Source organism: Oncorhynchus kisutch, linkage group LG2, assembly GCF_002021735.2.
Source record: "Oncorhynchus kisutch isolate 150728-3 linkage group LG2, Okis_V2, whole genome shotgun sequence".
In the NCBI taxonomy this organism is placed as follows: domain Eukaryota; kingdom Metazoa; phylum Chordata; class Actinopteri; order Salmoniformes; family Salmonidae; genus Oncorhynchus; species Oncorhynchus kisutch.
In genome coordinates this window covers 59,563,998-59,591,025 of record NC_034175.2, presented here as the reverse complement: position 1 = coordinate 59,591,025, position 27,028 = coordinate 59,563,998, and the positions used below count along the sequence as shown (strand labels likewise).

Below are 27,028 nucleotides of genomic sequence, written 5' to 3'. Positions count from 1 at the left end.
GCTGGCTGTGAGCGCGCAGGGCCGTTTCAGCTTTAGATCAATGGGACAAGTTATTGGAGTCTGGCCAACTCTAACCGATAGAAAATAAAGAAAAAAGCTGACACTTCCCAACAACAACAAAAAAGACACGAAAAAAGACAAAACAAAAAAAAGAAATGAGGGGTTTATCATACATTTTACATAAATGCTCATGATGAAATTGTCTGTCTTTTTAAAACACCTTAAATTTTATGCTTGACCTTTTAAAAGATATCTAGATACATTTTACACTGATAATGCTTAGGCCTACACTCTGGTGGGGTTACAGCGGTCTATGACATACTAGTGGGATGGCTTTTAGGGATGGCTTTTAAGGTCTTACATCAGTCACACACACAGGGGAAACACTGCAGCATCTTTCAGACACCCTGTCGTGGGGCTCAGCATAGCAGTGCTCAGGTGTGGAATGATGGGTATTATTTTAACACAGCCTTTTGCTGTGATGTTAATAAATCAAGAGTTTAGGCACCATACGGACCTCTATGCATGGGTCAATGGCACATGTGTGCGCTCATGGCAATAGCGCCCCCCATTGGGAACATATATTCAATACCATTGTTCAGAATACTTTTCATAACAATATGAACACTGAACAGTAATAAGAATAACATGTTTTAGAAATCAATGGACAATTCTGAGTCGACCCCAATCACTTTACATCTAACAATGGATCATTTACTAGAATGTCATCCTCAAGATGATACTGTATGGCAAGACATTAACATTTCAATCTAGTGAGAAAATAGGAATGGAACACCAAGCTTTTCATGGAAAGTCCTTACTGAACTTGAAACTTTTCATAACTTTACATCATCGTTTCCTGTCAAGTGATCCCCCCGCCTCTTCTCCGTGAGCGAGTCTCAATAGTCTAACATGGCTTCCATTAACTGGCTCCTCCTCAGGTGTTGCTTTTAGACTATTGAGATGCACCCCCAGAGTTGTCGACATGCAACACCCCTTTATCACTTCTGTCTGCCACCTAACAGAAATGGGCCTTTCACCTTAGTACCCAGGAAACGATTTGCCCCCACTACAGGTGAGGGCCCATGTGTTAACGCCACAGACAGAGCCAGTGAGGTCTCACTCGCATGGACACATCACACAGCTTCACAACCGTGCACGTAAGAGATATAAGCAATGTAAAACATCTAAGAAATTAAATTATTTATTTTTATCAATTTGGCCACACACTGAATTAACCTGGCATGAAGTTACACACACTTTCAGTACACACAGGCACATTCACATTAGGCTTTGGAGCCAGCCGGCTAGTCACAGAACCAATTGTGACTCCTTTCCTTGACAGGCTCCATCCAGACATTCTCCAGCCTTGAAGCGTAGTCCACAGACAGTACATGGAAGGCAAGATAGGTGCCATTCAAAGAAAAATCAAACAAAATCCTATTCAGAAGTCAACGTAAAAACGAGGTATTCGCTTGTAATTTATTGATAGAAAATAATACAAATAAAATGTAAAAGGGTAACAGTAATAAAAAACATAAATAAGTTAAGGAGATGCAGAGCTTTCTAGTGTAATTTGGATGCCTGGAGATGGAGTAAATTTGGAAAATGTCACCAGGCATGTCTATAATGTGCTAATCCTGAAAGAGATCTGTCCACCCTAGTTACATCACAAACAGTTGCCATGTTAACAGAATATAACTCATTAGCTGGGAGTAATACAACACCCATTATCAAGTGCTACGTTTACAACTAAATAATCAACATCAAATAGCTTCAATGAGACAAAACAAAATACACTGGGATTAAAACAGACAAAATATGTAGTCTTTAGGCAGTATACCATCTCCTTCATACTTGTACCGGCAACTTGGCCATGTAGATGGGATACAGCTTTTGTCAAATTTGCTAACCCTAACCATTTTCATAACCTTAACCTAATTCTCCTAACCTGCTACGTTGATTCTCCTAACCGGCGGCGTAATTTCCCTTAAACCTGCTACGAAAAGTAAATTTGATAAAAGCTGTCTCCCCTCTAGACAAAACCCTGCAGATCTTCTGAAGCCCCAGACAATACCCCTGCAGCCACCCCTACCTCCACCCTCAGAACAAAGAAACGGGAAAGACAGAGACACAGGAGAGCTCCAGGCTGCAGCAGGTTTAATTCATCAACTAATTAATGCTCTTAACGGAGGAGAGAAAAATGACACACGCATCACAATGGAACACGCATCCCATCCCGGCGTACAAAGAACAAACATACAATAGAACCAAGACCAATCAATCAACCGCAATAAATAAATGTCTTATCTTTAAAAGGCTTCTGGGGGTCAAAGCTGAGGAGGATTCAGTGGGATGGATTCTGGTGGATGTCTATCTGTCTCTTCCCATCCCCTACTTAACTTTCAGAAATATTTACACAGCATAGCAGCCCAATCTGGGCTTAGTAAGTAATGCTACATCACGTGAATGGACTTCCCATACGGAAGGAAGAGCAGCAGTTCATGGGGAATTTGCTTTTCACACGACACACTCCCAATATCGCCCCTAGCTACTTGCAGACCGAGTCCCCTTCCTTGGCCCTTCAGGGAAACGCTTTCCTCCAATCAGCTCTGGGAATGTGCAGCATAGAAATAGAATGAATAGAACGGCTTGGAACCTCTAACCCTAACAATTTGACTGGTTAACACCACCAGCCCACCGATTAAGCCATTATTAACTTAAATGGGTACGCCCGTTCTATACATTCTATTTCTACGATGTGTAGTTCCTTCTCACCTGACATCCACTGTACACTCACAGCTGGCCTGAGATCGGTGAGTAATGGTGGAGTAATGGTGTAAAAGGTAGAGAATACAGCAACCCAGTTGTTATGTTGTTGAGGATGGGACTGGATGGAAGAAAAGAGGACCCTAATCCTCCTCTTCTCTGAGATGGAGAGGAAGAGTGGACTCTATTCCCCACCTCCCTCCTCCTCCTCCTCTTCTAGATGGCACTCTCTGTAGATGTCTTTGACCAGGAGGAGAGGGGTGAGGATGCTCTCCAGGACACTGCGGTCCAGAGGAGTAGAGGAGAACCACAGGGATCTGTCACTGTCACTGCTGCAGCCCGATGCCTCTGGCTGCACATAGAACACATCCATACGCTGCCTCAACAACCCCGGGCTGCAGAGAGAGGAATGACCACATTAACCACAAATGAAATTATAGCTACGGAGCTACATTTGGGCCAATACATTTGTTGCAGATTGACGTTGATTGGGATGAAGCTTGTCCTAGAGGCAGAACTGGGCGATTTCCACTAGATGGGCCAGTTGCAAAGTCAAAATTGGCTATATTGTAAAAGTTCATATAAACAAAAATGAGCTTTTTGGTCTTAATTTAAGTCTAAGTTAATTTAAGGTTAGGATTAGCAGTGTGGTTAAGGTTAGGTTTAAATTCAGATTTTATGACTTTGTGGCTGTACCAGTTAGTGACCACTCTGCAGACCTGCCTCCAGAACAAGATTCCTGACGAAAAACACTAACCTGCATATTTGCTGTGCAGTGGTCCCTGACATTCAACACATAAATGACCACAATGTAGTAAGGTAAATTGACCACTTGAGAAAGTCGAGGTCATAGAAGAGAAAAGGGACACACCACTTGGAACGGTAGAGCTCGTAGAGTCTGCCCTCATGCTTCTTGACTGGACAGTGGCTGGAGCTTCCTGAGCCGTCATCTGGCTCGTAGGCCGGGTCACTGTCCTCTTTACGTTTCCTCTTCCTGGACCCTGTTTGTACTACTCACAGACACAAACAGACAGGGAGGATTAACAACATGACAGGAGCCCTGGCACAAAAATAGGCACATCTAAAAAATGCTGATAAAAAGATGCACTTGACCACAACAGTGTGTGTGTGTGTGTGTGTGTAAGTGTGTCTTAGTGGTCAGACTCACAGGGGTGGTCCTGTGAGGAGATGGAGGGGACTCGGATGCAGACAGTGGTTTCCTGTGTGGCTGGGTCTGTGTGGTCTGGCCCGTAGACGTTACTAAAGGAAAGGCACAGATGCTGCTCCACGGTGCGCAGGCCAAAGTACTTGGTGTTGAGATAGACCAGGGAGCGCAGCAATGCTGCAGGACTCTGCTCCCCAAGCAGCTTACAGCTCCACAGGCACTGCTCCTCCACACAGCCCCACCGAGCGCCTGGGGGTATAGACAGACCGATAACTGTTAACAACACTGATCATAATACAGTCCCTCTGGACATAACATTAACACAAACACTGATCCACACAAAAGCTGTTACAAATGAATGTGGTTTTAGACTGATCATGTCTACAGTGTCCTCATATCATAAATATAGTGCAATCACTATTGTTTCAGAATGTGAACAGCAAAAATAGTTCTAATCATTGGACACTGCGGGTAGGTCTACAACGGAGTTGCAGTTAAAAACAAACACTTCCAGGTCTAAAACCTTACCATAAAGAGCATAGATGGAGTGTGTGCTGAAGATAATTCAGTTGATAGACGTGAATTGAGCAGTGATAAAGTGTAAGTGGATTTATTTACCATCTGGCATCACGCTGGGCTGCCAGTCTTTGAGGACTTTGTTGAGCTCCTCTCCAAACGGCTCGAAACACGAGTCACTGAACAGTTCATCTTTCCTGCCTTTGGCCTGCAGATGCTACAGACAAACAGAGAATAACTGGACTAGGGGAAAATCTTGTGGAAAGCCAAACTTAGACCTGGTTATGAGATTGTGAAGAATATAGATGGTGTCCTCATATTATAAATAGTCAACACCATGTTTCAGGATGTGAACAGCAAAAGTTCTAATCATTGGACACGTCTTAAAAAATATGAAAGGAGAGTAGTGAGAAATAGAGGTGTCTCTTCCAAATAAAGCAACGCTTGTCTGATGAGAATGAGAACCAGCATGCCACATCACCATGGTTACACTGTAAATGCATCATTCAGAACCAAGGCCTCTTCCATCAATCCTAACTGCAGCCCTATGAAACTATGACATCATCAGCCAGTCTGACTGACTCCCCGTCCCAACCCTGCATCTCGTCACAAACACCTAGCCTAGCTAGGTGCCTAGCTCCACTCCTATTCCCCAAGTGCTCTCTTTTGATGACTTCTGTAACCGTAAAAGCCTTGGTTTCATGCATGTTAACATTAGAATCCTCCTCCCTAAGTTAGTTTTATTCACTGCTTTAGCACACTCTGCCAACCCGGATGTCTTAGCTGTGTCTGAATCCTGGCTTGGGAAGACCACCAATAACTCAGAAATCTCCATCCCTAACTACAACATTTTCAGACAAGATAGAACGGCCAAAGGGGGCGGTGTTGCAATCTACTGCAGAGATAGCCTGCAGAGTTCTGTCCTTCTATCCAGGTCTGTACCCAAACAATTTGAACTTCTACTTTTAAAAATCCACCTCTCTAAAAACAAGTCTCTCACCATTGCCGCCTGCTATAGACCACCCTCTGCCCCCAGCTGTGCTCTGGATACCATATGTGAACTGATTTCCCCCCCATCTATCTTCAGAGCTCGTGCTGCTAGGTGACCTAAACTGTGACATGCTTAACACTCCGGCCATCCTACAATCTAAGCTTGATGCCCTCAATCTCGCACAAATGATCAATGAACCTACCAGGTACAACCCCAAAGCCGTAAATACAGGCACCCTCATCCTAACCAACTTGCCCTCTAAATACACCTCTGCTGTTTTCAACCAAGATCTCAGCGATCACTGCCTCATTGCCTGCATCCGTAATGGGTCAGTGGTCAAACGACCTCCACTCATCACAATCAAAAGCTCCTTGAAACACTTCTGCGAGCAGGCTTTTCTAATCGACCTGGCCCGGGTATCCTGGAAGGATATCGACCTCATCCCGTCAGTAGAGGATGCCTGGTTATTATTATTTTTTTAAATGCCTTCCTTGCGGGCCTCCCGGGTGACGCAGTGGTTAAAGGCGCTGTACTGCAGCGCTAGCTGTGCCACCAGAGACTCTGGGATCACGCCCAGGCTCTGTCATAAACGGCCGCGACCGGGAGGTCCGTGGGGCGACGCACAATTGACCTAGCGTCGTCCGGGTTAGCGAGGGTTTGGCCGGTAGGGATATCCTTGTCTCATCGCGCACCAGCGACTCCTGTGGCTGGCCGGGCGAAGTGCGCGCTAACCAAGGTTGCCAGGTGCACGGTGTTTCCTCCGACACATTGGTGCGGCTGGCTTCCGGGTTGGATGCGCGCTGTGTTAAGAAGCAGTGCGGCTTGGTTGGGTTGTGTATCGGAGGATGCATGACTTTCAACCTTCGTCTCTCCCGAGCCCGTACGGGAGTTGTAGCGTTGAGACAAGATAGTAGCTACTAAAAAACAATTGGATACCACGAAATTGGGGAGAAAATGGGGTGTACATTTTTTTTTATTAAAACAAAGCCTTCCTCACCATCTTAAATAAGCATGCCCCATTCAAGAAATGTAGAACCAGGAACAGATATAGCCCTTGGTTCTCTCCAGACCTGACTGCCCTTAACCAACACAAAAACATCCTGTGGCATTCTGCATTAGCATCGAACAGCCCCCATGAAATGCAACTTTTTAGGGAAGTTAGAAACCAATATACACAGGCAGTTAGAAAAGCCAAGGCTAGCTTTTTCAAGCAGAAATTTGCTTCCTGCAACACAAACTCAAAAAAGTTCTGGGCCATTGTAAAGTCCATGGAGAATAAGTCCATGGAGCTGCCCACTGCACTGAGGATAGGAAACTCTGTCACCACCGAAAAATCCACTATAATTGAGAATTTCAATTATTTTTCTTCGGCTGGCCATGCTTTCCACTTGGCCACCCCTACCCCGGTCAACAGCACTGCACCCCCCACAGCAACTCGCCCAAGCCTTAGCTGATGTTCTGAAAGAGCTGCAAAATCTGGACCCCCACAAATCAGCCAGGCTAGACAATCTGGACCCTTTCTTTCTAAAAATGATCTGCCGAAATTGTTGCAACCCCTATTACTAGCCTGTTCAACCTCTCTGAGATTCCCAAAGATTGGAAAGTAGCTGCGGTCATCCCCCTCTTCAAGGGGGGGGACACTCTTGACCCAAACTGCTACAGACCTATATCTATCCTACCCTGCCTTTCTAAGGTCTTCAAAAGCCAAATTAACAAACAGATCACCGACCATTTCGAATCCCACCGTACCATCTCTGCTATGCAATCTGGTTTCAGAGCTGGTCATGGGTGCACCTCAGCCACGCTCAAGGTTCTAAACGATATCTTAACCGCCATCGATAAGAAACAATACTGTGCAACCATATTCATTGACCTGGCCAAGGCATTCGACTCTGTCAATCACCACATCCTCATCGGCAGACTCAACAGCCTTGGTTTCTCAAATGATTGCCTCGCCTGGTTCACCAACTACTTATCAGTCAGAGCTCAGTGTGTCAAATTGGAGGGCCTGTTGTCCGGGTCCCTGCCAGTCTCTATGGGGGTGGCACAGGGTTAAATTCTTGAGCCGACTCTCTTCTCTGTATATATCAATGATGTCGCACTTGCTGCTGGTGAGTCTCTGATCCACCTCTACGCAGACGACACCATTCTGTATACTTCTGACCCTTCTTTGGACATTGTGTTAACAACCCTCCAGACGAGCTTCAATGCCATTCAACTCTCCTTCCGTGGCCTCCAACTGCTCTTAAATACAAGTAAAACTAAATGCATGCTCATCAACCGATCGCTGCCTGCACCTGCCCGCCCGTCCAGCATCACTACTCTGGATGGCTCTGGTTAGACTGTAAACTCTCCTTCCAGACTCACATAAAACATATCCAATCCAAAGTTAAATCTAGAATTGGCTTCCTATTTCGCAATCAAGCATCCTTCACTCATGCTGCCAAACATACCCTTGTAAAACTGACCATCTTACCGATCCTCGATGTCATTTACAAAATAGCCTCCAACACCCTACTCAACAAATTGGATGCAGTCTATCACAGTGCCATCCGTTTTGTCACCAAAGCCCCATATACTACCCACCACTGCGACCTGTACGCTCTCGTTGGCTGGCCCTCGCTTCATACTCGTCGCCAAACCCACTGGCTCCAGGTCATCTACAAGACTCTGGTAGCTAAAGTCCCACCTTATCTCTGCTCGCTGGTCACCATAGCTGCACCCACCCGTAGCACGCGTTCCAGCAGGTATATCTCACTTGTCACCCCCAAAGCCAATTCGTCCTTTGGTCGCCTCTCCTTCCAGTTCTCTGCTGCCAATGACTGGAACGAACTACAAAAATCTCTGAAACTGGAAACACTTATCTCCCTCACTAGCTTTAAGCACCAGCTGTCAGAGCAGCTCACAGATCACTGCACCTGTACATAGCCCATCTATAAACAGCCCAAACAACTACCTCTTCCCCTACTGTATTTATTTATTTTGCTCCTTTGCACCCCAGTATTTCTACTTTGCACACTCATCTACTGTCAAATCTACCATTCCAGTGTTTTAATTGCTATATTGTATTTACTTCGCCACCATGGCCTATTTATTGCATTTACCTCCCTTATCTCACCTCATTTGCTCACATTGTACATAGACTTATTTTTCTACTGTATTATTGACTGTATTTTTATACGTGTTGAACTGCGTTGCTTTATCTTGGCCAGGTCGCAGTTGTAAATGAGAACTTGTTCTCAACTTGCCTACCTGGTTAAATAAAGGTGGAGAAGAAAAAATAAATAAAATGTATAGTAGTATCTGTGAGTAGTATCTGTCAGATCTGTGAACACTGTCTGATGGGGGAGGAGCAAAGGGCTGAAAACTGAAATGGAACCAGGCTACAGAAGGTGACCGAGGAGGGGAAACGAAACAGGGAGGTGACTGACCTGCTGAATGCCCAGGCAGAGGTAGAGGATGCTGTCAGGGGCGTAGCGCTCTCCGTTGGGCCGCCGTACCTCGCGGACGAATCGGGACAAGGCCAGGCTGAGCTCTGACGCTTTTAGAGAGAGCAGGTTACTCTTCGACCGGGCCGGTGGAGATTCTGAGGACAAATAATTATAATCTCTTACCAATTTAATTATATAGCACCTTTCATACAGAATGTCCAGTGGTTCCAAGTGATGTACGATAATAGTTTCTGTGGGCGGAGCTTACTCACCCTGCTTGAGGCTGTCTTTCCCTTTAGCGTCACCTGATTGGTCAGTCGAGGACAGCGCCCACCGTTTCCAGGCGTTGACCCCGTAGTGAGACCTCAGGGGTAGCGAGCGCCTCTCTGTCATAGGGGGAGAGGGGTCTCCCTCTACAGCTCGCCTCTTATGTCCCTGAAATAAGCACACAGCCCTATGAATGAGACTTGTAATGTCTCGGTGGAAGCCTTCGTGTGGGAGATCTTATCCACTCCACCATTTTATATGTTTATCTTCATAAGAACATCATTCATGGTTTATTATTTCATGTTCTCATGTGAAAAATAACAATCACAGAGTTTATTTTTACAAGGACAGTGGACATGAATCAACATTTCAGTAAAAGTGCCGGTTTTAGCCACCCGGCTCATTTTCAACTGCAGTCCCTGGGCAGGTTGTGAACAGCAATAGAGTTCTAATCGTTGGGCACACTTCTGCTTCCAACTGGAGCGAAATGAAAGGTTAGGTAGATGAAAGGGGTCAGGGTGGTTAGAGTAGTGTACCTGTCTCCTGGCTCTGGGTACCTCATCCTTCTCCTCAGCCAGGAGAGGGGGCAGGGTGAACCCCATATCCACGTCCAGGCTCTCGAGTGTAGGAAAAGGGTCTGGGGTTAAAACAGGACAGACAGACAGGACAAACGGACACAGGTAAGGGATGAGCCAATTCAAAGCCCACCAGACTGGAGTTCGACAGAGGTAGGCAGAGCTAAAGTGAGCCGGACTGAGCTGAACCAATCTGGACCGAACTGTGCTGTGCCAAAGCAAGCCAGACAGATGGAGAGGGAGGTGAATGAGTGAATTAGCAATGGCCTTTACCAGAAGGGGTGCGGGTGAATTGAATCAAACAGCTGTTGCTACATAACTACCTTCTCTCTAATGAACACGTAGTCCAGAGCTGCTGGTCACGGGCTCAGTTAGCCAGGTTCTTATTTGTATTATTATTGTATTCCTATATTACGTAGGTTTTATTATTGTATTCCTGTATTAGCAAGGTTCTCTATTGTATTATTATTGTAATCCTGTATTAGCTAGGGTCTTTATTGTATTATTGTATTCCTGTATCAGCTAGGTTCTTTATTGTATTCCTGTATTAGCTAGCTTCTCTATTGTATTATTATTGTATTCCTGTATTAGCTATGTTCTCTATTGTATTATTATTGTAATCCTGTATTAGCTAGGGTCTTTATTGTATTCCTGTATTAGCTATCTTCTCTATTGTATTATTATTTGATTCCTGTATTAGCTAGGTTCTCTATTGTATTATTATTGTATTCCTGTATCAGCTAGGTTCTTTATTGTATTCCTGTATTAGCTAGGTTCTTTATTGTATTCCTGTATTAGCTAGGTTCCTTATTGTATTCTTGTAGTCCTGTATTAGCTAGATTATTTATTGTATTATTGTATTCCTGTATTAGCTAGATTATTGATTGTATTATTATTGTATTCCTGTATTAGCTAGATTATTTATTGTATTATTATTGTATTCCTGTATTAGCCAGATTATTTATTGTATTCCTGTATTAGCTAGGTTCCTTATTGTATTATTATTGTATTCCTGTATTAGCTAGATTATTTATTGTATTATTATTGTATTCCTGTATTAGCTAGATTATTTATTGTATTATTGTATTCCTGTATTAGCTAGGTTCTTCATTGTATTCCTGTATTAGCTAGGTTCTTCATTGTATTCCTGTATTTGCTAGGTTCCTTATTGTATTATTGTATTCCTGTATTAGCTAGATTATTTATTGTATTATTGTAGTCCTGTATTAGCTAGATTATTTATTGTATTATTATTGTATTCCTGTATTAGCCAGATTATTTATTGTATTCCTGTATTAGCTAGGTTCCTTATTGTATTATTATTGTATTCCTGTATTAGCTAGATTATTTATTGTATTATTATTGTATTCCTGTATTAGCTAGATTATTTATTGTATTATTGTATTCCTGTATTAGCTAGGTTCTTTATTGTATTCCTGTATTAGCTAGGTTCCTTATTGTATTATTGTAGTCCTGTATTAGCTAGATTATTTATTGTATTCCTGTATTAGCTAGATTATTTATTGTATTATTATTGTATTCCTGTATTAGCTCGGTTCTTTATTGTATACCTGTATTAGCTCGGTTCTTTATTGTATTCCTGTATTAGCTCGGTTCTTCATTGTATTCCTGTATTAGTTAGGTTCTTTATTGTATTCCTGTATTAGCTAGATTCTTTATTCTAGTCCTGTATTAGCTAGGTTCTTTATTCTAGTCCTGTATTAGCTAGGTTCTTTATTTTAGTCCTGTATTAGCTAGGTTCTTTATTCTAGTCCTGTATTAGCTAGGTTCTTTATTCTAGTCCTGTATTAGCTAGGTTCTTTATTCTAGTCCTGTATTAGCTAGGTTCTTTATTATATTATTATTGTATTTTCTAGGTATTTTAATGTAATTCTACACCTGGCCTTCTGAATGCACTTCTGATTATAAATACACCTAAATGAATCCCTTCGTCTGATATGCCATAATAAAAAAAAATTTAAACACCCATGTCACATGGTGATATTGTTTAGCACCTCTCCACTGTACTGAGAGACAGAGAGCAGTCAAATAATATCATTTTCCACAATAGAGGACAGGACTAGAAAGTGTCTCAGTGTCAGGGTGGTCAAATGCTGCTCAGTAGTCGTACCTTGAGGAAAGTCATTCTCCAGGTCCAGATCTGGTTCATACTTCTCCTCCTCAGCCTCCGATTCAGAGCTGCTGTTACTGGAGCTGCTGCTACTGGACCTGGCCTCTCCTTCTCCTCGCTCCCTCTTCACCTTCACATCTGAAACAGTCACACAACACAACAATCAACATTTCATCTGTGGCAGCTTGCAGTGATGAGGCAGAGAAGTGCATCCCAGTCAGCTAGACAAAGATGCATACCGGTAGCCATGGATAATGGATAAGCGCCGTGGTTTGTTTCATGTCCTCATATAACAAAATACCAATCACTGAGTTTCAGGATGTGAACAGCAATAGAGTTCTAATCATTGGACACGCTTAAAAGTATTTGAGTCACGCTTGATTTAGTTCTGAGTTTGCACTTTTGGAACTGTGGATGTGAAGTTCTTTGTAGCTAGGTTGGTAGAGCATGGTGCTTGTAACGCCAGGTTAGTTGATTTGATTCCTGGGACCACCCATAAGCAAAATGTGTTCACGCATGATTCTAAGTCGCAGAGTTTGCTAAATGGAATATATTAAGTCGGTACCCGGCTTTCTTTCTGTGTGTGTACCTGGCTTCTGGTCCTCTGCAATCATCTCAGCCATGGAGAGGTCAGCCTCATGGGGGTCAGTGGGGACTTTGGCCTTCAGCTTGTTCATGGTCTGGACAATCTGCTCTGTGCCCTGCAGTGTGGTGGGCAGGAACACTGGCACTGGAACCTGGGGTAGGAGGGAGAGACAGGGACCACTGGCTGGTTAGGGACTGTTTTTGTGTTAAATACTGGAAAGACTCATTCGAGAGTAAATATCCACTCCACCTTATCCATGGTTGTCCTCATATTTACAAGATGTGAACAGCAATAGAGTTCTAATCATCGGACACACTTCTGCATAAAAGTATTCAGGATTTGCACTTTTGGGACTATTCCATTGGTTCCATGGAGCCCAGGTTGTTTCTTACCGGGACAGGTAGTGTGATGGGAATGGGTGTGATCTGGGCGTAGAGGTTCATGGGGACTGGGATGAACACAGGTACAGGGATGGGCACAGGAATGTACTCCCTCTTCACCCAGTCATCCTCATCTGAAGACAGACACACAGATCAAAAGGTCAAACCAAGGACATACTACTTCGTGAGAGACATAATGTGCCGCACAGTTTGACCTTCGATTTCCCAAACAGTAATATTGAGGTGTCTACCTGTCTGTAGGAGCTTGCTCTGCATGTGTGGTTTGCAGTAGGTGGCCTTGGTCATAGTGAGAGGCTTGCAGAGTACAGCTTTATTCTTCACATCCTTTAGGATCCCTCCACCGGTGTACGGCTGACTCAACATCTAGGAGATAATAGATGATACTTGTTAAAGAAGGACAATAATATTCCTTACCTTACAGTCAGCTGTGCTGTAACGTTTATAGGGTTGTAACATTAAGTACTTTTTCCTCACCGCAATGTTGGTTGCCTCAGTTTGTATTCCAAATCCTGTCAATAGAAAACATGGTTCAGTAAGTCAACCACACAGATGCACTTGTTTTCAAAAAGTCTAAATGCACACAAATTAGTACCAAGTCTGGTGTTCTCTGGGCCCTTCTGCGTTGCCAGGTTTGGTTCGTTCTGCTGGCAGTAAAAGCGGAGGAGACACTGCTGGTCACAGAAGTGCTTCATCTCTGCTCTCCACTGCACTGACTCAGTCAGGTTCCCTTGTACCTTACAGCAGTCACAGCGTGCCGCCTGGTGGACATAACAGGAAACACACAAATCACCTCCTGGATGCACAATTTTGAGAAATATGATTTTTCATAGTGAGACTGATTTAGGTACGCGTTCTGACCTTGTAGTACCACTCGTGGAACTTCTTGGCGCAGGTTTCACTGCAGAAGTCCCTGGACACCCCAGCCAACTGCCTGGTCACTCCTCTCTTACACAGCTGAGTGCAGTAGTTACAGGTGACACACTTCAGACCCAGCCGCTTGGCAAAGTCCTGCTTGAACAGCAGCTTACAACCTGAGGGGAAATAGGGACAACAACGTTTAGAGGTTATACGATGTCAATGCTCAAGTGACAAACATACTTTATACACTCATGTGTTGTCTGGGTAAAGTAGGGCTGGGCAATTATTTTCTAACTTCTGGGCAATTCACGATATATATATACATTCAAAAGAAAAATATTCTCTAAATAAGCTTTGTTGTACAATTAAAGGTCAAATCCACTGCATTACAAACAGTCAGCAATAATCTAATGAATTCAGGTCTTGTGAAGTTATATCTAGGCTGAATATAAGTCTTCCACAACCATAAGACCCACTCATTTTTTATTTAACCTTTATTTAACTAGGCAAGTCAATTAAGAACAAATTCTTATTTTCAATGACGGCCTAGGAACAGTGGGTTAACTGCCTTGTTCTGGGGCAGAACGACAGATTTTTACTAATAATGTAATTATTTTATCAAAATAGATCAGTGATTATTGCAAAAAAGCAGGTTGATCTGGCTTTCAAGTCTGTCCATTAAAATACAATTTTTATTACAAATTTAACCAGAACCATGCATAATGCACATTCACTTCTGGCAGGCATTAAGCTATAGAAAATTAACCCCGATCTCAAACACAAGCTCGCATGCTAGTGAGTAGCCATCTAATCTTTATATTTCAAGTTTAGCCAACTTGGATCTGTTTGCTAGCTAACAGGGTAGTACAATTGAATGGTTATGAACACACCCTTCTGTTCGTCTCCAACTGTAAGCATGTCCACTTTGTTCAGATGTTGAAATCTAGTGGCCTGCCTTATTTCTCAGAATGAGATTGAGTGACAATTCTATATACAGTGGGGCAAAAAAGTATTTAGTCAGCCACCAATTGTGCATGTTCTCCCACTTAAAAAGATGAGAGAGGCCTGTAATTTTCATCATTGGTACACTTCAACTATGACAGACAAAATGAGGGAAAAAAATCCAGAAAATCACATTGTAGGATTTTTAATGAATTTATTTGCAAATGATGGTGGAAAATAAGTATTTGGTCAATAACAAAAGTTTATCTCAATACTTTGTTATGTACCCTTTGTTGGCAATGACAGACATCAAATGTTTTCTGTAAGTCTTCACAAGGTTTTCACACACTGTTGCTGGTATTTTGGCCCATTCCTCCATGCAGATCTCCTCTAGAGCAGTGATGTTTTGGGGCTGTTGCTGGGCAACACAGACTTTCAGATTTTCTATGGGGTTGAGATCTGGAGACTGGCTAGGCCACTCGAGGACCTTGAAATGCTTCTTACGAAGCCACTCCTTTGTTGCCCGGGCGGTGTGTTTGGGATCCTTGTCATGCTGAAAGACCCAGCCACGTTTCATCTTCAATGCCCTTGCTGATGGAAGGAGGTTTTCACTCAAAATCTCACGATACATGGCCCCATTCATTGTTTTTACCAAAAAGTTATATTTTGGTTTCATCTGACCATATGACATTGTCCCAATCTTCGTCTGGATCATCGAAAAGCTCTCCAGCAAACTTCAGACGGGCCTGGACATGTACTGGCTTAAGCAGGGGGACACGTCTGGCACTGCAGGATTTGACAGCGTAGTGTGTTACTGATGGTAGGCTTTGTTACTTTGGTCCCAGCTCTCTGCAGGTCATTCACTAGGTCCCCCCGTGTGGTTCTGGGAATTTTGCTCACCGTTCTTGTGATCATTTTGATCCCACGGGGTGTGATCTTGCGTGGAGCCCCAGATCGAGGGATATTATCAGTGGTCTTGTATATCTTCTATTTCCTAATAATTGCTCCCACAGTTGATTTCTTCAAACCAAGCTGCTTACCTATTGCAGATTCAGTCTTCCCAGCCTGGTGCAGGTCTACAATTTTGTTTCTGGTGTCCTTTGACAGCTCTTTGGTCTTGGCCATAGTGGAGTTTGGAGTGTGACTGTTTGAGGTTGTGGACAGGTTTCTTTTATACTGATAACAAGTTCAAACAGGTGCCATTAATACAGGTAACGAGTGGAGGACAGAGGAGCCTCTTAAAGAAGAAGTTACAGGTCTGTGAGAGCCAGAAATCTTGCTTGTTTGTAGGTGACCAAATACTTATTTTCCACCATAATTTGCAAATAAATTCATTAAAAATCCTACAATGTGATTTTCTGGATTTTTTTCCCTCATTTTGTCTGTCATAGTTGAAGTGTACCTATGATAAAAATTACAAGCATCTCTCATCTTTTTAAGTGGGTGAACTTGCACAATTGGTGGCTGACTAAATACTTTTTTGCCCCACTGTATGATTGTGTTTTATGCTTATTGCAAATTTGTAAAACACAGACTAGACAGCTAGTATAAGTCTTCGGCTAAAATGCTGCTAGCACTACTTGGTACCACAATGCCACGCGCGACAACCTTAGCATTCCTTTTCCAGAGTCAACGTTCATTGATACTCCCGTTTTAGTAGTGTCTGCTCTGCGCTCAATTTGAATCATTAGAAAGGTTAACTTCTCCTCTATTACAGTAAAATAATGTCTCAATGTGTTTCAGTCTCCATATGACCGATTCTGTTGGACCAAAAACTCAAATACAAATAGCGAGTTGAAACCGTTTGTCAGAGAGGAAGAAGTGATCGCTCATCTTTGTTGATGTGAGTGGCAGGGGGAAGGGCTTGGTGTGTTTGTGTAAACTGAAGGAAGAGGCAAAGCGAGATGTTTCACTCTCGCTAAAATCTTTCCAAAATAAGCCCAATGCGTTTTTATGGTCTAATTTTGGACCTAATCTTGTCGCTTGCCTTCCCGCCTTTGGGACGACTGCCATTGTTAGGACAGAAGCATGTGCATCACATCATTATATACAGATCTCTGGTGTAAATGGGAAGGTGCATGCAGCACAGAAGGAGAGAAGGAGACGAGCGGACATAAAACGAAAAATACAACAAAACTTGATTCTTGCAATATAGGCATTTGGGACGTCACGCAAAAAAACATAAATGAGAATGATTCGAATTCCTTCGACCTATTGCCCAGCACTAGGCTAAAGTGCCCAGGCTAGTGGCAGAACATGTCAGGGACATGGAGAAATATGGGATGAGGACAAGTATTATTCACTCTGGGTTCTCTCACTCTCCCAATCAAAACAGACTAGCTGACAAGGACACAGATTAGGGAGTGAGGTCATTGTCAGACCTTCACTGCAGAAGGGCCTCTTAACCCCAGAAAACTTGACAGTCTCGTGGAGCGTCTTCTCCTCCTGGCAGTACTCGCAGAAGGTGACGATGCAGTGCAGCTTCTTGTAGTCCTCACAACATATCTTACTGCAGAACTGGTACACTTTATCCTGGGGGGAAAAATACATACCCACACAATGTTAAATGCTCCTGCATATTTAATTGAGGCTTGACCACTTGATATATATCCTGGACACAGAGGGAGAGGTTGAGCATGTACACTCACAGACTTCAACAGAAAAGGTGTACAATTAACTTTAATGCTCAATTTTCAGAAAAATGTTTAAAAAAACTAAAACTAAAAATATAATATAATTGTGTTAAATAAACCAAGTTCATGACCACAAAGTGAATGTACCTCCCACTCCAGGGTTTCAGGCTTCAGGCTGAATGCTCCTCGACAGTAATTACATTTGAGCTGGATGTTGTGGTTCGTTGTAGACAGGGGAGTCTGTCCATTGGTTACTGTTTGAATGTTTGTATTCTGAAGAGAGAGAAAGAAACATTTCCTTGAGCTGCAGGAAACTAGATAAGGTAACCAGAAAGTGAGGGACTTCTTAATTGTTTAGTTGCACTGCACAAGACATGTTCTTTCTTATTTTTATTTACTCCTTTTTCTCCCCAATTTCATGGTATCCAACTGGTAGTCTTGTCCTATCTCTGCAACTCCCGTACGGACTTGGGAGAGGCGAAGTTCGAGAGCTGTGCATCCCCCAAAACACAACCCCGCTAGACACAATGCCTGCTTAACCCGGAAGCCATCCACACCAATGTGTCAGAGGAAACAGCATTACACCTGGAGAACGTGTAAGCGTGCATTGCGCCCAGCCCAAAACAGTAGTCACTAGTGCGCGATGGGACAAGAACATCCCTCCCGGCCAAACCCTCCCCTAACCCAGACGGCGCTGGGCAAATATGGACTCCAACCAGGATCTCTGTGGCACAGCTTGCACTGCAATGCAGTGCCTTAGACCACTGCGCCACTCGGGAGGCTAGACATGTTCTTTCTAACGTGAAACCTAACTGTCAATAGGCTTTTATAATTCTTATTCAAATGTTTTGTCCTGGTTAACAAGGTGATATTTAAAAAATAAAGAAAGGAGTCAGTACATACCTGAAACTTGGTGACACACGTTGAGCTGCAGAAGTTTAGGACATTCCCCTCAAGCAGCGTGGCCTGGTACTGAGGTAACGAGGTCTTCTTACAGAAGTGGCATGTGGGCTCCGAGTCTGCAAAGAAACAAAAACACCCCTTGACACATAACCTTCCTACACACGGTATGATCAAATGTAGGTACTGTAAGTACCAGCACCTTTATAATTGTACTTGCTGTACTGCACCCACACGCCAACGCATATGTACACAGAAGAAAATGATACAACTTCAACTTCCAAATTTACCACATTCCACACATCAAAGAAACCACACCAACAGTCAGTGTGAATGACGTAAGATGTGGGCTCACTGGAGAGTGAGAGTGGCAGTGCACTAATATGTGGCAGGTAGCCCAGCGGTTAAGAGCGTTGGGCCAGCAACTGAAAAGTTGCTGGTTCAAATCCCTGAGCAGACTAGGTGAAAAATCAGTCAATGTTCCTTTGAGCAAGGCACTTAACCCTAATTGCTCCTGTAAGTCGCTCTGGATAAGAGTGTTTGCTAAACGACTAAAATGTAAATGTGTGAGACAGGGTTCAATTCAGAAAGTTCAACTATAATCCAAGTAAAAATGTGAAAATTGAGGACAGTGATGCACTGATGGTGAGGTATAAACAACTACTTACCGAGGACAGTGGTAGTGGTGCTGGCGATCTTGGTCTTGTTCATGCAGGCTGTGGAGCAGTATGGTTCCATGGTGCCGCTGGCCCCGATGCAGTGAGTGACTTCACTAGACCTGACCATGGCACTACAGCCAGTACACATTGTCATCTTAGAGTGGGGCTAGAGGAATAAGGGAATACAAATACATTGCCTTCAGAAAGTATTCATACCCCTTGACTTTTTCCAGTTTTTGTTGTGCTCCAGCCTGAATTTTAAATGGATTAAATTGGAGATGTTGTGGTCACTGGCCTATATACAATACCCCATAATGTCAAAGTGTAATATTTTGGGGGGAAATATTCAGAAATTAATAAAAAATGAAAAGCTGAAATGTCTTGAGTCAATAAGTATTCAACACTTTTGTTATGGCATGCCTAAATACATTCAGAAGTAATAATTAACTTCACAAGCCACATAATAAATTGCATCGACTCAAATAATTAGTGTTAAACATGATTTTTGACATACAATTATCTAAGGTCCCTCAGTCGAGCAGTGAATTTCAAACACAGATTCAACCACAAAGACCAGGGAGATTTTCCAATGTCTTGCAAAAAGGGCACCTATTGGTAGATGGGTAAAAATATATATATATATATACTATATATATATATATATATATAGAATATTCCTTTGAGCATGGTGAAGTTATTCATTACACTTTGGATGATGCATCAATACACCCAGTCACTAAAAAGTGGCAGGTGTCCTTCCTAACTTAGTTGCTAGATAGGAAGGAAACCTCTCAGGGAATTCACCATGAGGCCAATTGTGACTTTAAAACAGTTACAGAGTTTAATGGCTGTGATAGGAGAAAACTGAGGATGGACCAACAACATCGTAGTTACGCCACGAAACTGACCTAATTGCTAGAATGAATGAAGGAAGCCTGTACAGAATAAAAAATATTCCAAAACATACATCCTGTTTGCAACAAGGCACTAAAGTAATACTGCAAGAAAATGTGGCAAAGCAATTAACTTTTTGTCCTGAATACAAAGCGTTATGTTTGGGGCAAATCCAATACAACACATTACTGAGTACCACTCTCCATATTTCCAAGCATAGTGGTGACTGCATCATCTTATGGCTATGCTTGTCATTTAGGACTGGGTAGATTTTCAGGATCAAAAATAAAAGGAATGGAGCTCAGCACAGGCAAAATCCTAGAGGAAAACCTTGTTCAGTCTGCTTTCCACCAGACACTGGGAGATTAATTAACCTTTCAGCAGGACAATAAACTAAAACACAATGTCAAATCTACACTGGAGTTGCTTACCATGAAGACAGTGAATGTTCCTGAGTGGCCGAGTTAGAGTTGACTCTTAAATCTACTTTAAAATATATGTCAAAACCTGAAAATGGTTGTCGAGCAATGATCAACAACCAATTTGGCAGAGCTTGAAGAATTTTGAAAAGAATAATGGTCAAATGTTGCACAATCCAGGTTTTGAAAGGTTTTAAGGAACTTACCCAGAAAGACTCACAGCTGTAATCACCGCCAAAGGTGCTCCCAAATGTATTGACTCAGGGGTGTGAATACTTATGTAAATGAAATATTTCTGTATTTCATCTTCAATACATTTGCAAAAAAATATTAAGCATGTTTTCACTTTGTCATTATGGGGTATTGTGTGTAGATGGATAACACATACACTACTGTTCAAAAGTTTGGGGTCACTTAGAAATGTCCTTATTTTTTAAAGAAAAGCTATTTTTTTGTCCATTAAAATAACATCAAAATTAATTAGAAATACAGTGTAGACATTGTTAATGTTGTAAATGACTATTGTAACTGGAAACTGTGATTTTTTTTATGGAATATCTACATAGGCATACAGAGGCCCATTATCACCAACCATCACTCCTGTGTTCCATTGGCACGTTGTGTTAGCTAATCCAAGTTGATAATTTTAAAAGGCTAATTGATCATTAGAAACCCTTTTGCAATTATGTTAGCACAGCTGAAAACTGTTGTCCTGATAAAAGAAGCAATAAAACTGGCCATCTTTAGGCTATTTGAGTATCTGAATCATCAGCATTTCTAAAGTTCTGACTCTCTGTTATGTGCTTGTAGTCCCTGACATATTCTATCTATTACCTGCTTGTAATCCCTGATACAGTTCTGACTAGCTGTTACCTGCTTGTAATCCCTGATACAGTTCTGACTGGCTGTTACCTGCTTGTAATCCCTGATACAGTTCTGACTGTGTTACCTGCTTGCAATCCCCGATACACTTCTGACTGTATGTTACCTGCTTGTAATCCCTGATACACTTCTGACTGTATGTTACCTGCTTGTAATCCCTGATACACTTCTGACTGTATGTTACCTGTTTGTAATCCAGCATACAGTTCTGACTGGCTGTTACCTGCTTGTAATCCCGCATACAGTTCTGACTGGCTGTTACCTGTTTGTAATCCTGCATACAGTTCTGACTGTCTGTTACCTGCTTGTAATCCCTGATATACTTCTGACTGTCTGTTATGTGCTTGTAATCCCTGATACATTCTAGCGGTTACCTGCTTGTAATCCCTGATACAGTTCTGACTGGCTGTTACCTGCTTGTAATCCCTGATACAGTTCTGACTGGCTGTTACCTGCTTGTAATCCCTGATACAGTTCTGACTGGCTGTTACCTGCTTGTAATCCTGCATACAGTTCTGGCAGCAGAAGCGTTTCTGCTTGCCGTCAATGATGAGAAAGTGGTTAGCAGTGGCGCGGCTGGGCAGGTATTCACCACACTGCTCACAGCAGTTCACGATGAGCCCGTTGGCCATGCGGTAACGGTTGAAACAGGCATCGCTGCATATTTTATGGGTGACCGTCTTGAAGCTCACCTCATGGCGGATCTGATATGAGGAAAAGGAATAGAAAGAATGATTTATAATAACGTGTGAAAATTCAATCATATTGAATGAATACACAGGCAATGGGTGAGATCGGTGTGAGATTCTAGCTGGTGGCTGGCTGATGTTGTTGTGGTTGTTTATAAACTGTTCCATGGTCAGATGGGAACCACCCTCCATTTTGATGCCAACTGTTTTCCATGCAGTAACCATGGACACCAGGCTCAAGGCTTGGACATACACAGTGGATGAGAAACTGTGCCGTCGCAGCCATGTCGGAGGGAGAGTGAGTGGAATATACTCTGTCCAAATCGACCCCTACCCACTTCTTTTGATCTAAGACATTGATGGGCCCCGTTTTTTAGGCCTATGGATCAATTTCCACCCCTACAAAAAATGTGTATTTTTTATTTTTAGGAACTCAGTCAGTGTCTCAACTTACTGTTGAGAGTTAGAATAGTAGAATACACAAGGTGCAATTTCAACATTTGGTTGTGAATCAGTAGTTTTTCTTAAGGGTGTGCCAAATGGCAAGGCCTTCAAGAGGTGCCTAATCTGCCAGCCTATCAATGCCATCTGCTAGGGCACCAAGGCCATCTGCTAGGGCACCAATGCCATCTGCTAGGGCACCAAGGCCATCTGCCAGGGCACCAAGGCCATCTGCCAGGGCACCAAGGCCATCTGCCAGGGCACCAAGGCCATCTGCCAGGGCACCAAGGCCATCTGCTAGGGCACCAAGGCCATCTGCCAGGGCACCAAGGCCATCTGCCAGGGCACCAAGGCCATCTGCCAGGGCACCAAGGCCATCTGCTAGGGCACCAAGGCCATCTGCTAGGGCACCAAGGCCATCTGCTAGGGCACCAAGGCCATCTGCTAGGGCACCAAGGCCATCTGCTAAGGCACCAAGGCCATCTGCTAGGGCACCAAGGCCATTAACCAAAATAGCCAATTCAATTGATTTGAAAACCACAAGCTGCTTAGAAAAACAAAAAAGTGCATGTAAATGTACATAAATAATTTGCCTACATGTCAAAGTCTAGGTGATAGCCTATGTGTATTGGCTACAGTTTGTAATGTCCAGACCGGTGCTGACAGGAGGGAGGTGCCAGACTTTAATGCGACTTTTAATTACATATACACTGAACAAAAATATAAACTCAACATGGACTACAGGAAAAGGAGGACCAAGCACGTCCCCATTCTCATCAACAGGGCTGTAGTGGAGTAGGTTGAGAGCTTTAAGTTCCTTGGTGTCCACATCACCAACAAACTATCATGGTCCAAACACACCAAGACAGTTGTGAAGAGGGCACGACAATGCCTATTCCCCCTCAGGAGACTGAAGAGATTTGGCATGGGTCCTCAGATCCTCAAAAAGTTCTACAGCTGAACCATCCTGACTGGTTGCATCACCGCCTGGTATGGCAACTGCTCGGCCTCGGACCGCAAGGCACTACAGGGGGTAGGGCATACAGCCCAGTACATCACTGGGGCAAAGTTTCCTGCCATCCAGGACCTCTATACCAGGCGGTGTCAGAGGAAGGCCCTAAAAATGGTTTCTTAAAAGCTTCTACCCCCAAGCCATAAGACTCCTGAACAGCTAATCAAATGGCTACCTGGACTATTAGCATTGTCCCGCCCCATTTTTACGCTGCTGCTACTCTCTGTTTATTATCCATGCATAGTCACTTCACCACTACAACTTACCATAATTACCTCAACTAACCTGTGCACATTGACTCTGTACCGGTACCCCCTGTATATAGCCTCACTACTGTTATTTTATTGTTGCTCCTTAATTATTAGTTATTTTTCTTGTTTTTATTTAGTTATTTTTTTACTTCAGTTTATTTTAGTCAATACTTTCTTAGCACTTTTTTTTTTAAACTGCATTGTTGGTTTAGGGCTTGTAAGTAAGCATATAACTGTAAGGTTGCATTCGGCGCAAGTGACAAATAAAATGTGTTTTGATTTGAAGTGTTGGTCCCATGTTTCATGAGTTGAAATAAAAGATCCCAGAAATGTTCCATGCATTTTAAAGCTTATTTTTTCTTAAATGCAGTGTACAAATTTGTTTACATCCCTGTTAATGAGCATTTCTCCTTTGCCAATATAATCCATCCAGCTGACAGGTGTAGCATATCAAGAAGCTGATTAAACAGAATGCTCATTACACAGGTGCACCTTGTTCAGGGGACAATAAAAGGCCAGTCTAAAATGTGCCGTTTTGTCACACAACACAATGCCACAGATGTCTGACTGCAGTTCGGCATCGTAACCGACTCAGTGGGCAAATGCTCACCTTCGATGGCCACTGGCACACTGTCAAAAGGGCACTGCACATGCAATCCATTAGAACATTTTAAAGAGGGAATATCTAATATGCAACAACTAGCATTGGCTGCTAATATGACTAGGATTGTGCCTTCAGCAACAGGACAATGAAAGAAAGTTCATATAAAATAATTGCCTCCTCGGATATGGTCTGATTTTGGCTGGGCTACTTTGAAGCAAGGTAAGACATACCTTATAATATATATAATAACATTTCAGATTTCAAACAATTAAATATATGTTTTCTAAATGTTTTATTCTTCTCCCAGACAATTGGTTGGCGCCAATTATACATATATTTTTTTTTTATCTGCCAAAAGCCAGCTATTACCGGCCAACGAAAACCCTGCTGCGAGCCACTGCGGACCATCCCTAATCTAAGTAATCATGGTCAGATTCCCGGCCCGGGACCCCATTAATTTTGTTAGTCAGTCTCACTCAGATATCATATTAACTCTAAAACGTAAAAATGTTCTCTCCGCTGTCAAGAGAGGGGCTGCTAAAATGTTTTGCTCGCAATGTGGTGGGGGGGTACGCAGATTTTCTGTGGTCCCCACTCCCATCAAAGTTTCCCATCCCTGGTATAGTGTGTTGCACTGACCTCAGTGAGCTTTCCGCACACAGTGCACTTGGTTTTGAGAGAGGACTTGGGTGGGTTCTGTTTGTTCTCGTAGGCTCCCAGACAGCCTGTACTGCAGAACTCCTGGAACGACTCACTGGAGTCCACCTGTGCCACTATCGTGCCCTTCATTGTAGTGATGTCCCTGGAAGACACACGTTAACACACACACACTAGAAATAAAGTAGAACATTTGATATATCAACACACACAGCGACACTTCTTCTTACTTTTTGCACATGGTGCAGCTCTTCTTGGGGGTGGGTTTGTGTGAGAATGCAGAGAGGCAGGTGGTGGAACAGAACAGGTGAGTGGATCCTTTCCGCTGGTAGGCCGTCTGGCCTTTCTTCAGAGGCTTCTTACAATTGGCGCAGGTCACCTTGACAGTGCGAGGGGGGTTCTGGGAGCCAGAGGGGGAGGGGCCGGGCGGTTTGGGCAGAGAGGCGGTTGGCGACGGAGAGTCCACCCCTGTCTGTTTCTGGTTCCGTGGGAACGAGGCCGACTGGGATATCCACGAATCTGTGGAGAGAAAAAACACAAACAAACAAAGTTTAGCAGACCTGAAGAAACAACGTAACAGGTGCAATGTGAAAAGAAGCTGTAAGCCAGCATAGAATGGTTCAGCACAGTAGTGTTAAAACCATATGCCTTTGTGTTTACTACCAGGCCTCTGGTGGGTTCCTGTGTCTCCGTTCTGTACAGGCTGACTAGTGGTGGAGGTGTTGCTGACCCTGCCAGGGTTGAAAGTGGCCGGGAGCCTGGTAGTGCTGATGGAGCTCCGGGCCTCAGGGTTCAGACTGAAGGTGCTGCTAATCTGCAAGCCCTTCTCCGCTACATCCGACCCCCCTACCCCCACCCCGCCTTGCAGCGACGTCACACTGGTGATCATCAGATTCATGTCCCTCTCAGGCTCTGCCACTGGCTCGGCTGCTGTAGCTGCCGTGGCGACGGCAGAGGGCCCCAGCGTTGTGACGTTGCCAATCTTTATCTCAGAGTCTGGCTCCGTGCTGCTCAGGATACCGCCGCTGTATGAAGAGGAGGGGCCTCCGGCTGTGGCCAGTAAAGAAGAGCCTCTGTGCCCGGGATCCTCCTCATCGTCAATGACGATGGGCTCTGTGGATGGTGCTGATGAGGTGGCAGGTGGACTGTTTTTTTTGAAGGGGGCTGCTGCTGCTGTGGCGGTTGTCATGTTTACCGTTGCCGTGGTTTCGGTTTCTGAGGGGCGGGGCTCAGTGCAGTCTGCGGGGGTGCCAGCATGGAAAGGGGGAGTAGCAGAGGGGGTGGGGGGCTGTTTCCCTGAGGGAGATGGGGCCTCTTCCACCAGCACCACATCGTCATCATTGTCATTGTTCTCCGGAACCCTGGAGGGTTCCTCTGTTACCGTGGTGACGGGAGCCTGGGATCCAGTGGGGGGTGTGGTTTTCTCTGAGGAGCGAGTGGTGTCTGTGTCCATGGGTTCCTCTTCTGGGGCTGGGGTTGTGCTCCCCTCCACTAACCCAGGCTTGGGCTCCAATTCCCCATCCATCATTTAGGCTGCTACCACCTGTCCTGCACCTACACAAACACAGCACACGTTATTAGGACTAAGCTACCATAAGCCTAGTCCATGATAAACATGTTGAGTGCAGGTATCCCAGGTACAAGCTGTATATATGTGAAGAAATAGGAACACTGCCAACCTCTGTTTAGGCTACCTGGTTGATTACAAAATAATCATTAACGAGCTCAGGTAAAACCCAGTTAATATTTGTGTGCATATTTGTGTTTTCGGTTATTGTCCTGCTGAAAGGTGAATTTGTCTCCCAGTGTCTGGTGGAAAGCAGACGGGACCAGGTTTTCCTCTAGGATTTTGCCTGTGCTTTAGCTCTATTCTCCCTAGTCCTTGCCGATGACAAGCATACCCATATCATGATGCAGCCACCACCATGCCTGAAAATATCAAGAGTGGTAGTCTGTGATGGGTTGTGTTGGATTTGCTCCAAACATAACGCTTTGTATTCAGGACATAAAGGACATTTTTCTCGGTTTTACTTTAGTGACTTTAAAAATATAGATTTTTATTCTGTACAGGCTTCCTTCTTTTCACTCTGTCAATTAGGTTAGTATTGTGGAGTAACTACAATGTTGTTGATCCATCCTCAGTTTTCTCCTATCACAGCCATTAAACTCTGTAACTATTTAAAAATCACCATTGGCCTCAATGTGAAATCCCTGAGCGGTTTTCTTCCTCTCCGGCAACTGAGTTAGGAAGGACGCCTGCATCTTTGTAGTGACTGGGTGTATTGATACACCATCCAAAGTGTAATTAATAACTTCACCATGCTCAAAGGTACAGTGCCTTGCGAAAGTATTCGG

The 27,028-nt window shown here is 43.6% G+C and overlaps 1 protein-coding gene across 3 annotated transcripts in view; it reads right to left on the bottom strand.

Annotated features, from left to right (window-relative positions):
* Window positions 1-1,188: 1,188 nt before the first annotated feature.
* zmym2 (zinc finger, MYM-type 2) overlaps window positions 1,189-27,028 on the bottom strand; it is a 45,275-nt gene continuing 19,435 nt past the window's right edge. For 2 of the 3 annotated variants that reach the window (XM_031798817.1, XM_031798810.1), the window contains exons 2-23: window positions 25,337-26,227; window positions 24,904-25,192; window positions 24,656-24,818; window positions 21,511-21,723; window positions 18,834-18,990; window positions 18,169-18,284; window positions 17,413-17,538; window positions 17,014-17,164; window positions 13,691-13,863; window positions 13,425-13,590; window positions 13,307-13,341; window positions 13,063-13,195; window positions 12,824-12,945; window positions 12,435-12,582; window positions 11,846-11,983; window positions 9,676-9,776; window positions 9,145-9,307; window positions 8,873-9,027; window positions 4,553-4,667; window positions 3,938-4,183; window positions 3,641-3,779; window positions 1,189-3,164 (exon numbers count right to left, since the gene is read on the bottom strand). In XM_031798817.1, coding sequence (XP_031654677.1) covers window positions 2,954-3,164; window positions 3,641-3,779; window positions 3,938-4,183; window positions 4,553-4,667; window positions 8,873-9,027; window positions 9,145-9,307; window positions 9,676-9,776; window positions 11,846-11,983; window positions 12,435-12,582; window positions 12,824-12,945; window positions 13,063-13,195; window positions 13,307-13,341; window positions 13,425-13,590; window positions 13,691-13,863; window positions 17,014-17,164; window positions 17,413-17,538; window positions 18,169-18,284; window positions 18,834-18,990; window positions 21,511-21,723; window positions 24,656-24,818; window positions 24,904-25,192; window positions 25,337-26,201 — 4,125 coding nt within the window. In that variant the 5' untranslated portion in view covers window positions 26,202-26,227 and the 3' untranslated portion in view covers window positions 1,189-2,953. The remainder of the gene's footprint in view (window positions 3,165-3,640; window positions 3,780-3,937; window positions 4,184-4,552; window positions 4,668-8,872; window positions 9,028-9,144; window positions 9,308-9,675; window positions 9,777-11,845; window positions 11,984-12,434; window positions 12,583-12,823; window positions 12,946-13,062; window positions 13,196-13,306; window positions 13,342-13,424; window positions 13,591-13,690; window positions 13,864-17,013; window positions 17,165-17,412; window positions 17,539-18,168; window positions 18,285-18,833; window positions 18,991-21,510; window positions 21,724-24,655; window positions 24,819-24,903; window positions 25,193-25,336; window positions 26,228-27,028) is intronic. The other variant, XM_031798820.1, reaches the window with a different exon arrangement.